This window comes from Hippopotamus amphibius, chromosome 4 (assembly GCF_030028045.1).
Source record: "Hippopotamus amphibius kiboko isolate mHipAmp2 chromosome 4, mHipAmp2.hap2, whole genome shotgun sequence".
In the NCBI taxonomy this organism is placed as follows: Eukaryota; Metazoa; Chordata; class Mammalia; order Artiodactyla; family Hippopotamidae; genus Hippopotamus; species Hippopotamus amphibius.
This window is the reverse complement of record NC_080189.1, coordinates 149,645,961-149,661,752: the sequence shown is the minus strand read 5'-3', so window position 1 is coordinate 149,661,752 and position 15,792 is coordinate 149,645,961. Positions and strand designations below refer to the sequence as shown.

General features: G+C 36.2%; 1 protein-coding gene across 1 annotated transcript in view; it reads left to right on the top strand.

Annotated features, from left to right (window-relative positions):
• Positions 1-15,792, top strand: part of KCNH5 (potassium voltage-gated channel subfamily H member 5) — a 326,379-nt gene that overhangs the window by 252,777 nt on the left and 57,810 nt on the right. The window contains exon 9 of the mRNA XM_057731911.1: positions 1,222-1,474. Within this exon, the coding sequence (XP_057587894.1) occupies positions 1,222-1,474 (253 nt within the window). The remainder of the gene's footprint in view (positions 1-1,221; positions 1,475-15,792) is intronic.

Sequence of the window (15,792 nt, the reverse complement as noted above, 5' to 3'; positions counted from 1 at the left end):
TAATTTAATTGTCTTTACATTTATGATTGGCTCGTCTTCTACACACAGAAGCAACCAGATTTCATTAATAGTGGGCCTTGAATAAAAGGAATAGTCAGGGCATATTCCAAGCCATAGGTAATTTTTTGAAGGTTAAAATGCAATTAGTACAGGAAAGAAAACTATTTTATATTAAAACATTATTCAATAGAACTTGATGAGGAAAAATCAACTTAGACTTCAGCTTGAATATTTCAAATTCTATCAAAGAAAAACATTTCTGATTATAAGGAATAGTTTACCAAGGGAGTTGGAAGAGGATTCTAAGAGTTCACACCTTCTTCTATAAATTGGGCAGTCCTGACTGCCATATCTTGCTTGATGATGCTCTGATGATAATGTGATGATAATGTCCATTTTAATCTGGGTCTTTAATTGCCCTGTCTGAAAGCGACAGGGAGTAAAAACTCTATATCCCTATCTCTCTAAGCAGGTTTCCGGCATTCATTCCCTCTTCTAAATGATGCTTGGAACTCATATTCTGCTATTGCTCTCAGCAGTCTTTAGGAGTCAAAGACCCAAATGAGCAAGGGTGACCATGCACCATGATGTGCCCACCTTGCCAGCAATGACATTGCCAGTTGCCTAAGTCCTGCAGAAGCCTGGGAAATACCCTTTTCACTCCCTGAATGTGAATTCATTAGGAAAATGAAAATATTTCAGAGTGAAGAAAACACACCGAGAGTAGAGATATATCAGCCATGTCCAATTGCATGTCGTGTTGCAAGGGTGCTTCTGTTGATTTTGTTGTCATAATTGGTTACTATGAATCCATTGCCAATGTGTAGTAAAGTCCATCATCCTGAATTTTGATTTAGTTATGAAAAAATTCTAAAACAGCAACTAGACTAAAATGAATGTTAATGATCTATTTTAGCTGGCTTTTTGATGACATTGTATTAAATTTTTTTTTCCGAGACTCTTTCTGGCCATCTTAAGACTGTGTTCTCTCTATGGTGAGACCATACCCCTCAGAGCTTAACTACATGGTGCTGTATTATAATAGCCCATCTCACTGGATTATTAGATCTTTCAGAGCAGAGCTGTGTCTTGTTACCTTTTTCCTCAATATAGTGTTTTGCAGACTGTATCATAGTCAATAGGTGTTTGTTGGATTACTTTTTTTTCTGAAATAGTCCCTCTCTCTTTTCTTCTCACTTGTTCATCTCTCACTTTCTTCAGGTCCTCTCCATCTGTCCCAAGGATATGAGAGCTGATATCTGTGTTCATCTAAACCGGAAGGTTTTTAATGAGCATCCTGCCTTTCGATTGGCCAGCGATGGGTGTCTGCGCGCCTTGGCAGTAGAGTTCCAGACTATTCACTGTGCTCCTGGGGACCTCATTTACCATGCTGGAGAAAGTGTGGATGCCCTCTGCTTTGTGGTGTCAGGATCCTTGGAAGTCATCCAGGATGATGAGGTGGTGGCTATTTTAGGTACTGTGAACTTTCCTAATGTAGTAGCAAACGTGTAACAATTGTAGAGATTTTACTTCTCGCGTTTCTTAAGAGAAATTTCCTTTGCTTGGTGACTTTGCAAATTGGGTCACTAATGAGATGATGAATCTCAGTGAAAACTAGTAATGCTGTTTCAGGAAAGAACATTAATATTGGTCATAGCTTAATGGGCTGCATGAGGGTTTGATTAAACTTTCTTTGGCAACAGTAGGACAGTGCCTTTTAGACTAGAGATGATCACAGCCTAAGGTGGCTGCCCTTCCATGTTGGTAAATGTGAAAATGGCTTGTGAAATGATTATCAGGTTAATAACCTAGAGCGTTAGTCTCCGAGGGACAATAGAACCCGTGCAGTTCAACACTTCGCTTTAGAGATGTGTAAATTGAGGCCCAGAAGAGTTTAGTGACTGGGCCAGCTAGTTAGTAAATGAATTAGGACTTGAATACAGATCATTTTACTCTAAATTTCATTGATTCCTCTCAGTGGACCTAAATAGTGAGCTGAAAATTATGAAGAGGTAAATGAATTTGACCCATTATATTGGAATAATCACAGTGCAAGTAAATTTAGCTTTTTAAAGCTGGTTCTATCCATCTGTATGTGTGAGTCAGGAAAATTTTATTCAGCTAATATTAAATTTGTTTTAAAATTCAGAGACTTGGTAGGTTGTTGTACTAATGAAGAAAGGTGTGACGGTACATGTGAGTGACAAAATTTTTAAAACTTACATGTTTGGGGATAGTATAATCCATTTTACATTTTACCTAGGTAAAAAAATTGCTAAATGATATTTTAGATCATTTTCTGCTCAAATATCTGCAGCACAAAGTCCACATAGATAAAAAAGGAAGGAATAATGAGGTCAGAGGAAAATCATTTCTTGTGTTTTTTCAAGTAAAATAAGTTAGAATTGCAGGATGTCAACTTCCTTTTGATCACATTTTTCATGGCTTGTGTCTCATGAGAAATGAGCTCAATTTTTAAACTATTGGATTTTTTAGCTACCGAGGTCAAACTACCATAGCTTGAATGCCACTTATTCTCATAAGTAAAAGGTTGACTGATGTATTTTAGAAATTGCAAAAGCAAAATCCAGCTCCCAAATAAAGGAGTGATTTCAAAAAGCACACTTACTTGAAAAAGACAGAATTGTGAAACAATGACGCTTCATAGGAAAATAGGTTCGGTAAAATTTGTAAGGGCTACAGAAAATGGTCCAGGGTTGCAAATGACTGAACACTGTTGTTTGTAAACCTTTCCCTAACTGTTGAGAAATAATTTTATATTTATGCATAAATTTCTTTCAGAAACTATTTTTTAAAAATTTTTTTGCAAGAAAAATTCATATAGCACTTAGAGTCAGCACTCTGGGTGTGTTTAATGCTGCTTAGTGTGTGTTCTGCTTTGTTTCTTGGCATATAGCGGAGTTATATAATCCATCAAAAGTGTACATTTTGCCAGAACAATCCTTTATGGTAAAATGGAATATACACAGCTTCTTTGTTTGCTTAAAGAAGGGGATAAAACACAAGCCCAAAACAGGTGTATTTTTTCCTGCATGTTCATGTCAACAGCGGGTGGGAGAACAGACATCAAATATATTACACTAAAGTGAGTACCGTCGTGATAAATTACCTTGGCTGTGTACTCATTGTCATTTGCTTTGCCCCATTTTCTTCATTATAGCTTCACCTTGGTAGCTTCTTTTCTAAAAAGATTTGATGGAGAAAGCCCTGAGTGCAGTGCCTCTGGGCTGGGTCTGCTAAGCTGGAATCATTTGCTCAGTGAGACAGACAAAATGCATTTTCTTTTCATTTTAAAATAAAATGGTAGCTGGTTTTGCCCAATGACACAGTAAAAACGAACACAGGACCCCTGGGTACTGGCCCAATCTCATCGTATATCTGTCACATTTTATTTCTTTGAATGCATGCTTTTTGTTTATCCTTCTCAAAAATCTTGAGATTTCAGAGGCTTTTCATCTCTTGGTTTAATGAGTCAAATTATATGTACACCTCTCTGGCAATCTTTCTTTATCCTGTGGGCCTCCAGCAAAGATTAGTTCAGCCAAAGGCACTCAGAAAGTTTTTGTTTAAAAAAAAAACCTTTTGACCTGGAAGTGATCTCCCAAGGAGGAGGTAAGTGGGTGGTGGGGAGACATGACACTGGAGAGGCTGCAGATGGGCTCAGAGGGTCACCTAGGTGCATGTGCTGGGCAAAGACACTGTCCTCATGGAATCTTTGATTTGGATTGTTGGTGATGGGATAGTTGTGGATAAGTTTGGGAACTCTGCCTTGGTGTTGCACCTTCCACCAATTTGGCTTTATAGCAAGGCAGTCTGAGGAGATTGTGGACTAGGAGTGTGGACCCATGGTGACTTTCTGCGGGAGAGGGGGTGTGATGTCACACTCGAGAGACTACTGCACCACGTGCACTGGTGTGTCTGCCATGGTCCAGATACACCCTTGTGCTCATATGGTTTACAGCTTCCACCCATGAGGCAGCTGAAGCTCGGTGGCTGCTACCATCTGTGCTTCACCTGAGGGGCATCGAACCTGCCAGAAGGGCCTTCCTTAATGAATCAGCTTCTTGACTTGTAGATCAATCATCACACCATCTCTGTTGTGTGACTTTTCAGTATGGTTTCCACTGGGGACACGTTTTCAGATTTTTCTAAATGAAAAATATTTTCTTTCACAATTAAAAAAAATTTTTTTTAACACTTAAGATGCTTTAACAATGTTTTAGAAAAGGGAGAGGGGAAAATAGTAACTCATCAGCATCATTTCTGACACTTTGCTGACAGTTCATTACTTTTCTACTCCTAATTTTACTTCTTACCTTCTCATTTTTTGATAGCCTAATTTTGAAATAATTACAAACTTAATGAAAAGTTGCAAAAATTATCAGCATGTGAAGTTTGACATATACCTTTAGGTTTTCTACCTTATTGAGTAAGTTAATTAGGTCTTCAATATCTTTACTTATTTTTTTTCTCCTGATCTACTCTTGAACTGAGAGTGGCATGTTAAAGTATTTTGTTATTAATGTATTTTATCTATCTCTTTGTATCTCCTGTAGTTTGTGATTTATAGTGGTTGTTGCTGTGTTGTTTGGTGCACAGATATTCATAACTATTATACCTTCATTTTGAATTGTGTCTTTCAGCATTGAAATGTGTCCTTTTTCATCATGACCCTTGTAAGGGTCAGACAGAAACAGCATCCTCTCTCCCATCTCAGTGTACCTCAGAAAAACAAGAATTTGTCTAAATTGGTCTGATAGGAGAAATAAATAGGCCTTGCTCTCTCTTACACTGATTTATTTTCCAGTTGAAAGGTAGAGAAGTGAGGTCATTTTAAAATTAATTAAAAATCTCTGAATTCAAAAACCAGGTGCAGTTCATTCTTTTGGATCCTTGCCTCTAAACGGTCTCTCGTAGGTACATAATTATTTTAGTGTGTCAAAAGTGTTAAGGTGCTTAATGAATAAGTTCTGAAGCAGAACTAATTAATGGAAAGATAAAAAAATGTAGTCAATAAATACCTTCTTTTTTAATACTGAGAGATGGCTTCAAGATGTTTTCTAAATAGGGCATAGGAAGATAATTGCAGCTCATGTCTTTTTCTGATTTGAAGTTCTTTCAGTTCTTACACCTCCACCTTTTTTTTTCTTTTGACCTTCCCACTTTTTATGAAACACAAAGAATTCCAAATTAAGTTCATGATGCATACATAATATTTTATATGCTTTAATATCTTCTTGCTTTTTATTTTTTACCCTATAATTACTTAGTGTGAACAGAGTTATTTGTATGCCTAAAATAGCCAGGTTACTTTTAAGTGTCTCGACAAAGTATACTGTACCTTACAGAGACTAATAAAAATGGTATTTCCCCACTAACTTTAACCCAACTCCTAAGATTTTTGTTTTGCTGCATTCACATTTTGTCTTTTCTCTTCTATGTTCACTGATTATTAGAATCGTATGGTTGGAATTATTAATCTAAAATAATCTGTATCTAAGTCTTTTAATTGTAACTTTAAACTCCCTAAGAACTATGTTTGTTTATGTAGAGTTTGGATGGAAGCATTAGGTGTTGCTATCAAGTTGTGGGAAGAGGGCATAAGTAAGGAAGGGAAAGACAGAATTAAATGAACTTAATCATATAAAGGATAATTTCTAGTACCTGGGTTAAGATTCCATTTTCATTAGAATCACTTATTTAGAATCAGTTCATCTCTTGTAAACATTTGTGTATTATCAAAGAAAACATAAATTATAGTCTCAAAATTCAAAATCTGCTTCTTATATTTATTCCAAAAAGAAAAAATATGAGATGTGAATGAGTAATAGTCTGCTATTTTCAGAATTTGTGAAAATGTGACTTTTGTGTTGCGGTTAAGATTTCTTCCCATGTACTTGTTATTAACAGTCAAGTGCTTCACACTTTAAGGTCTTAAAAGGGCTTTCCCCGAGCCCCAGAAAATTGTTTTCTTTTGCGTCCACGTTTCTGTGTTTTGTGGCGCTGTACTATGAACCAGGTAGGTTTGCTCTACACATGATTATGATGGTGAGCTTAGTTAATTTAAACGTTTTTATAAAGGGCAAACCAGTTACTTGCTTTAAAAAACTGTATGATTGTCTCATTTTAAACTTTCTAAGTAGTGATTAAAACATCACTTATCTATGGTTTAAATTTTACACTTTAGATTTCCTCAGTCTGTAGATTTTTGGATAAAATACAGTCTTTACAATCTGGTAGTTTAGACTTCAAACCCTCTCCCTATCATCCTTCAAAACCAAATCTTGTTCATTCCATCTCCTTGGTGTCTCTTTAACCTACGCTTAATGTCCCGTCCCATGACTACTACTCTTAAAATTTTGGTTCTGGGTTGTGGCTGCCATCTGAAAGGACTATCTACTCACAATCTGTCATCAACTTCAACCTCCAATTCTGTGTTATGCTGCTATCAGAATGATTTTTCTAAAATATAAAATATCTTGTTAGTCTCCTTGTTAGGGCTGGCTTTTCAGCACCTTGGGGATAAGCTGTTAACTCTTAGCATGGCCTATGAGGCCACTTAGGTCTTGGTCTTTGTCCTTCTTTCTAGCCTGATCTGTGCCATTCCCTATTCCTATCCTATTTTCACCATATTGAATTGCAGGAAGTTTCCCAGGCACCAGGTTCTCTTACTGGCGAGCTGTTGCATATACTGGTTCCTTATTTAGAACATCTTTTCTCCTCTTCTTAAGTGCCTGTCTCTTGCTTCTGTATCTTCTTTTACTCTTTCCCTTATTGCCCTGGTCTGGATCAGACGCCTCTGTTCTGGGCTTCTGCTGCATGCCTACACAGGGTTCTTACTTCTACTTGTTTATGCTCCTACTGTGTTGTGAGTGCTTGAACTATCTTGCTCATTTTTGTCTCTCTGTCATCTATGATAGAACCTCTTAAATAGGTTCTCAATAAAGGTTCAATGAGCCAAATTAGTCAGCATTTTGTTTTGCCATTAAGCTGTTTTTATAATTGTTTTAGTTCTGAGTACCTACTAAAATTACATTGTATTCTTTTGCTATTTTCTTTGTGTTTTATCTTGAGGTACGGTCTACCCACCTTCTGTTTCTCTTTCATCTATATTTTAGTAAAATGCATTTCTCTAAGACTGTAGCTTTAGCATAGATCTAGTATGGATTGGAAAAAATTTTTCTCCTGTTAGTTGGGAAGTTTGAACAAGGAGAATAAGAAGGGATAAATGTTAAATATCTCAGGCCACTAACAGCTCTTTAATAAAACACTCTTTCCTTGTTCTCCATCTGGAACTCCCAATAGCAAGAGAGAATCTAACTTATACCCTGGTCATTGACCATGGTAGAAAAACTTTGTATCTGTGGAAGGGGATTTGGCTTTAATTCCTAAAAGTGACATACTTTTGCCATCAACTAGAATGGATAGATCTACAAATCAGAATTAATTTTACTAGAAAATTAACATTTAAGAGTTAAAAGGGGCTTATGGAAAGAAAAATCATATGTGTAGTTAGTAATTGAGCACGCCCAGGCTTAAGTAAAATTTAAACTCCATAGATATGTCTTGATTTTAAGATTTCCTATCAAAACTTTTAAAGTATAGTTTTGAGAAATGAAATCCAGACCCCTTTGAAAGTCTGATTTAAATACCAATGGTTGTTAAATATTCATTATCTTATAACATTATTACATCAAATTCTCTAATTTACTCTGTGAAAAAAGTAATTACTATAGTCATCTTAAAGATGAAAAAAATAAGGCTCTGCAGTATCAGGTGATTCTCCCTAGGTCACAGCTAGAAAATAAGTGGGGGGTATGGGATTTGAACCGTGACTTATCTGATTTGATGTCCTTTCTCTTATCCATCACATTACAAATGTGATGTTTCTTTAACAGGAATTTCAAAATTCCATTTTGAAATTATAGAACTAGTTCTCTTAATCTTGACAGAAAATACAGTGCCTATGTTAACTTTACCAATTTTTTTCCTTTTATTAAAAAAATATTATTCTATCAACACTGTGAAGTACCATACCAGTGCATGTTACAAAAAACCAAACATTACCCGAGTATAAGATGGTTAATCAGCCACTAAATATCTACGAATATGGTCCTCCTCCAAGTGACTAGTTAACCCCAGGCAGGTGTTTAGGACTGGGGAGAACTGGCTCAGAGTGTAAATCTCATGAGCCCTCAAAACACAAGATGAGGATCTTAAGTTCTGTTTAGAGGTCTTTCATCTGGGTATTGGAAGAGTTCAGAGTCCATCTAGTTGGTAGGTATTAAAGTGGAAATGAAGCTTTTAAGAATGCTCCAGGATTGCAAGGATGGCCACATATCTTTGCAGTTTCTCCCATGAAGAGTTGGCGTCTATTTCTCCACTCCTAGAGTTCATACTGGCCTCATGACTTGTCTCAGTTCTTAGGCTGAATCCTCCATTCTTCCCTTAAGTGCTGACAGTCTCTGGACAGAGTGGGGATGCTTGGCCTGCTTTTCTCATTGCTCTTTTGTTTTCCTGAGGTCATGGCATCTATATACAGAAAGCTTCATCTTCATTTTTCCAGATTTCTTATACCTACCTACATATCAGTCAGTGTCTTGCTCCCAATTCTCCTCCTCTACCCTGCCTTCCCCTAGTCAAGCCTATTATTTCATTATTTTCTCAAAAAGCATCAAGGATTCTTTTGTCTTTAAGGAATTGAAAACTTAATGAATTACAGGTTTAATAAGTTGGTTTTGTTTTGTCACTAAGAAGATCAAAGCTACTCAGTTGTAGGGGTTGGTTTACTTGCTTGGTGAATGCCACTGAGAATTCAATCTTCCTTTTAGTTTGCGGAGGGGAAGGTGTTATTGGTGAGTAGGTCCACATTGAAATTACTTGAATTTTTCAATTTGAAAACTAAAAAACAGATTTATAAGATATCACAATATAAACATATAACCTAAAGAAACTTTATAATGCAAAGATCCTATAACCATTTCACAGGTCAAGAAATAGAACTTTTACAATCCCTGCCCCCTTGGGAGAAGTCACATCATGTGACCCCTCCTAAACACCAAGTTTAATTTGCCTATTTCTAAACATGACCTACCTTTTAAATCCTTTTAAATCTGTAAGTCCCCCCTCTATCCCTTTCTTGTCTTTATAATTCTTTGCTGAAGAGCCTGGGCCTTCTGTCCTGCAGAGTTCCCACGGTCTGGATTCTGCTGATTGCATACTCACTGTAGTTCAACATGTTCCTCCATCCTCTATATTTCCTGTCAATTAGCAGCTGGATCCAGAGGCTTAATCAGACTCAGGTTCAATCCCTTTGCAAGGCTATAGGTGGGTCTGTGTTCTTTCATCAGATGACATGTGATTATCCAGTTGCATTTTTTATGGTGTTAACAACTGTTGATCCTCAGTGCCAAGATCCATTAATTCATTGGGAGCTGCAAAATGAATATACTCTAATTTTATATTTTTGTTTGTTAGTTGGAATGCTTTTATAGAGAGATACTTTCCCTTAACTGCTATTTGGTTACCCAGTATTCAGTTCACATAGGAATGGCCACATGTATGCTTGATAATTTCCATTATTTACCAACTTTTAAGATAACTAATTGGTTTCTTATTCTCTGGGGGTACCTAGGTAGTTTCCTAAAAAATATCCTTATGTAATGGAACAGAATAGAGAACCCAGAGGTAAACCCAAGCACATATGGGCACCTTATCTTTGACAAAGGAGGCAAGAATATACAATGGAAAAAAGACAGCCTCTTCAATAAGTGGTGCTGGGAAAATTGGACAGCAACATGTAAAAGAATGAAATTAGAGCACTTCCTAACACCATACACAAAAATAAACTCAAAGTGGATTAAAGACCTAAATGTAAGGCCAGACAGTATAAACCTCCTAGAGGAAAACATAGGCAGAACACTCTATGACATACATCAAAGCAAAATCCTTTCTGACACTCCACCTAGAATAATGGAAATAAAATAAAAAATAAACAAATGGGATCTAATGAAACCTAAAAGCTTTTGCGCAGCGAAAGAAACCACAAACAAGACAAGAAGACAACCCTCAGAATGGGAGAAAATACTTGCCAATGAAGCAACTGGCAAAGGATTAATCCCCAAAATATACAAGCAGCTCATGCAGCTTAATACCAAAAAAGCAAATAACCCAATCCACAAATGAGCGGAAGACCTAAATAGACATTTCTCCAAAGAAGACATACAGATGGCCAACAAACACATGAAAAGATGCTCAACATCACTAGTCATTAGAGAAATGCAAGTGAAAGCCACAATGAGGTATCACCTCACACCAGTCAGGATGGCCATCATCAAAAAATCTAGAAACAATAAATGTTTAAGAGGGTGTGAAGAAAAGGGAACTCTCCTGCACTGTTGGTGGGAATGTAAGCTGGTACAGCCACTATGGAAAACATTTTGGTGGTTCCTTAAAAAACTAAAAGTGGAACTACTATATGACGCAGTGATCCCAGTACTGGGCATATACCCAGAGAAAACCAAAATGCAAAAAAAAAACATGTACCATAGTGTTCATTACAGCACTATTTACAATAGCCAGGACATGGAAGCAACCTAAATACCCATCAACAGATGAATGGATAAAGAAGATATGGCACATATATACAATGGAATATTACTCAGCCATAAAAAGGAATGAAATGGTGCTATATGCAATGAGGTGGATGGACCTAGAGTCTGTCATACAGAGTGAAGTAATCCAGAAAGAGAAAAACAAATACTGTATGCTAACTCGTATAAATGGAATCTAAAAAAATGGTACTGATGAACCCAGTGAGAGGGCAAGAATAAGGATGCAGTTGCAGAGAATGGACTGGAGGACACGGGGTTGGGGGCAGGGGGAGTCAAAGCGGAAGCTGGGACGAAGAGAGATAGTAGCATAGACATAGATACACTACCGAATGTATAATAGCTAGCTTGTGGGAAGTTGCTGTATAACAAAGGGAGATCAACTCGATGATGGGTGATGCCTTAGAGGGGCAGGATAGGGAGGGTGGGAGGGAGCCACGGGAGGGAGGGGATATGAGGATATATGTATAAATACAGCTGATTCACCTTGGTGTACCTCAAAAGCTGGTCCAAGAGTGTAAAGCAATTATATTCCATTAAAGAGCTTTAAAAAAATGCTTATGTACTAATGAATTTAAACAAATGATGGATTTCAGTGTTTCGCGATTTTGACAATTACTGAAGTGCAAATCGTCCTATCTTTGCCGAGTGAGAGCCCCTTCAAATTGGCTCCTGTGTCTTTTTAACACAGTAGTCTTTCCTTGCTATACAGTATGACCAGATCCTCATCTTATATAATTCTGCCCCACACCTGGAATCGACCTTTAGTCATTTCTCCAAGAAACTTGAATTTGTTTTTGTGAAAAATATTTCACAATCTTCATCCTACAGATATTTACTGCTACTGAGTTGATTGTCTCTTGATCCATTTGATAAATAAAATGAGGACAATAATATTTGTGTGTGTGTGTATGTATCCCCACACACATATATATATATATATAAAATTTCTCGAGTTCATACAGTATATTTAACTGAAATTGAGTACAATAGGGCTTTATTTATCCATGTCTATATTGCATCTTCAACTACTTTCTTCCATATTGAGAATGCTGGGGATGATAGAATTAAAATATTGCATAATTGCTCAATTGCTTTATGCCACATTGTAAATATAATAACCTCAGAATAACAGTACTATTACCACAATATGATTACTGAAAATACATAAAAAGATTTTTTGCATATGCTTGTCCCATCCTCTCCCATCCATCATTATTTTTAGTACTTGTACTATCTCTATATTGTTAGAGCATATAGCCATTGCATACTGTACTCTCTCCCTTTTAACCTTCATTTAGTCTTTTTTTTAATAAATTTATTTATTTACGTATGTATGTATGTATGTATTTTATTGGCTGTGGTGGGTCTTTTTTTGCTGTGTGCGGACTTTAGTTGCGGTGTGTGGGGGCTACTCTTCGTTGTGGTGTGTGGGCTCCTTATTGCTGTGGCTTCTCTCATTGCAGAGCATGGGCTCTAGGTGCGTGGGCTTCAGTAGTTGCAGCACATAAGCTCAATAGTTGTGGCTCACGGGCTCTAAAGCGCTGGCTCAATAGTTGTGGCGCACGGGCTTAGTTGCTCCGCGGCATGTGGGATCTTTCTGGAGCAGGGATCGAACCCGTGTCCCCTGCATTGGCAGGTGGATTCTTAACCACTGCACCACCCAACCTTCATTTAGTCTTAGTTCTACAAGTAACTCTATAGTTAGTGCTACCACTAGTCTTTATGTCCGTGTCCCTCTAGGTATTTTGATTGTCTGAAGAATATTCATTAATAGTAGGAAAAATCCATGGTAGCAATATTCCCTGAGTTCTTTTATGTTGGTGATATCATTTATGTCCTTTATTCTTGAAAGTCAGTTTTGCCAAATATGAAATTTTTGGTTCACATTTCTTCCTAGAATATTTTAAATGTTACTCCCTCCACCTCACTCAGGTCAATAGGCAAATCATGGAACTTTTGTTTTCTGCCATCCTATCTTTTGTATCTTTCCTCTTTAATCTCATTGTCACTGCCTTAACTCACGATGAGGTGGTTGTGAGCTAAGGTGAAGTCATGTATTTGTAATCTGTGAAATATCCTACGGTTGTGTCACAGTGATGTAATGGTACTCTCTTTGCTACTGTTCACTTTGTCATTAGTTCTACTATTAAAACACTGAATAGGCAATGACTCTCTTTACCTGCAACACTTTTTAGTGGTTCCATCTTTGAAGCAGGATGAAGCAGACTGTTGCATGGCATTAAAAGTTCTCCCTCTTGGGTGCTGTGTTTTCCCTCTAGACTTGGCCTTCTCTCTATGTCCCTTAGGTTTCCAGTATTGGGCTAATACTTTTCACCATCCCCTGGGCAGATCAGGCTTGTGCTTCTCTTTCACAAAAAGTACTGCTCTTCTCTTGAAGGCTCCACTATGATTAAACTCAAACACTACTTTACTTGTGAAGTCTAAACTAAATCCCCTCAAATTCAAAACAAGAGTTTTTTTCTTGTGTGCTGTCCCTATCTTAATCCTATAGTACTTATTTTATTTTTTCCAAATTTATCATTTTTGGACATGTCTCTCTTATTATAAATTAAAAATCTTTGCGAGCAAGGTTTCTACTTCCTGCATGTCTCTATCCCTCCACAGCATAAAGCACATGTTCTAGCTTAAGGCTAGTATTAGAGTCAGGGTTAGGATGTTAGATGTATTCACTGAATGGGGTGAAGAGGACAGCCATCGTTGCTCCTATTTGACAGATGTGAAGTTACAAGACTTAGTTATAATATGAACATTATAATAGGCTTCAACTCTAAATGCTTTCCTAGAAAAAGAAAATAGAAGAATTTCAAGATGTAACTGCTTTTCAATTGTGTCTTTTTCTTGGACTTCTTTTTTATAATATGCTACTAACTTTCTTGATTTGGACACATGTTTGGGTTTCTGTATGTAACCAATTTGCTCTTAACACTAATAGTGCCAGTTTGAGGATTATCGGCCTGCTTTTTATCATATCCTCTACCTCCTCAAAGGGAGCTACCGTTGTCCCTTACTTATCCATCAGGACACTCTCTCTTTTTTTTACTTCTGCTTAATAAGAGCTATTTGGCTCATCTTTGTGTGTGTAAATAAAAATTCATAAGCTAAATCAGTGATTTTTTTGGTGGATAAGAATTATTTGCTTCTCTAAAAGTGCCAAAGTTGCACCTATTATAATTTTTCAACAGAATGACTTTGGAATCAGTCACTGAAGGTTGGCAGGCACCAATGCTAAATGTCTTAAGATTGTGTTCTAATGCACCTATGGAACGTCTACATTCCAATGCTCATCATCTTCTTTCTGTTCTTTTCCTTCAAAATATTACTTTATGACATTTGCTACTTGTAAATAGTCAAAGTCAATTTAAAAATCACATAATTTAAAAATGCTTAGTGTTGTTCATTTATAAATGAATATTTTTGTGCAGATGTATTGATAGTAAAGTTTATGAGCTGACTACAGCCATGAGTGAAGAGCTGACTGATAAAAGTAAATATGTGAATTCAGACCATTCTGTAGAAGAATCATTAAATAGAGCTATCAGTACAACCCCACATACACTCACACGGAACTACCTAAGTAAACTTCAGATGCTATATTTTTAGGGATTCATTGGCTATGGTAGTCAGCTATACTTGCTGTTGAATAACTAAGATAATTTTTATGAATTCATTTTATCTATGTCATTTACTCGCCAAATGATATGCTTCACATTAAAATAAAAACATTCTGTCTGTAAAACCAGGACCTCAGGGGACTGGCATACTATGATCTGTATTGCTGCTTTAATTATGTTATAACTCTTTGTCTCTGTTTTGTCTTTAAATTTTCCAGTTTTCTGCTCTATGAATCTTTAATATTTACTTCTGTTTTACAATCCTGTTTCCTGTGGTTTGGAAGTGAAGTACTTCATAAGACTTGATGCAAAGAACTGAGAAAATATAAATAGACCAAACAACAACTTTCATGTTGAGTGTGAGCTTTGCTACTAATTTTAGGGCTTTGGGAGAAGATTAGTTTTCTCAAACTCTAAAATGTTTCTAGCTGAGACTACTTGCACCCAATGGGAGCTGACCTAAAAACTAGCAGCAAACATTCTGTAGTTACGAGGATGAACAGGATTTCCCAGTCCTGAAAGTGTGCAAAATCTTTGTGATGAAAAAAAAGGGTGCTTCTCTAATAGATAGTCCAGGCATAACCCCATGTCTTCACAGCTGTGATTCCTGCACATTACTCAGTGTGAATGTGCATAATATTTCCTGAAGAAGAATGTTAGTTAGCTCATAAATTAATTGATTTACAAGACAACCATCTTCCCACAAGTGCCTTAAAATTTTGTTGTGAATTGAGAGTCTATTAGGTGATGTAGAAAACTGTATAATGTGAAATAGTTTGAAATGGTTGATTAAATTAATGTCTAATTGATATATTGTGTATCCTAATGGAAATTTTATTTTATAGAACAATTAGTATTGCTTGTATGTAATGTGAGCTCTGACATTTGGAGCAGAATAATCTACATTTATTAATCTTGCTGCTCTTCTGTAAACATTTTTAGGGAGAGGAGTAGAGGATAAGTTTTACTTTGGTTGAGTCAGTTAACTTTTTGTGTTACTTTTCAGCCTCATAGACTTTTTATTTCCCTATGATACTAAAAAGGATAATTTAAATTTAAAAATTTTGATAGAAATATGGTCAAAATTTTAATTTCATTAGTTAGGTAAAATAAAATATATCACAGACATATGAATGCCTCCACAATTTAAAATGGTCTATATTGACAAGGGGAAATTTATGTATATATCAACTATCTTTTACCTACTGATGATGCAGTTATCAATCAATGAATACTTACTGTTCTGCAGATCTGTGTATCTATTTATTAATTCAGTTTTATTAAAAAGTATAAGGAAAACATCTATGAAAATAATTTGCTATTTTTAGATAAAAAATTCATTAGGGAAAAATTTAGAAAACAGAAAGAAGGAAAACAAGCACATCACTTGAAGCCAGTTGCTGTAATTGTTATATGCATTTTCTTTTAGTCTTATATCCCGTTTGATTTTTAACACAATTTATTATCAATTGACAAGTTAATAATAACATATAATATATATAGAATAACGGAATAATAAAACAATA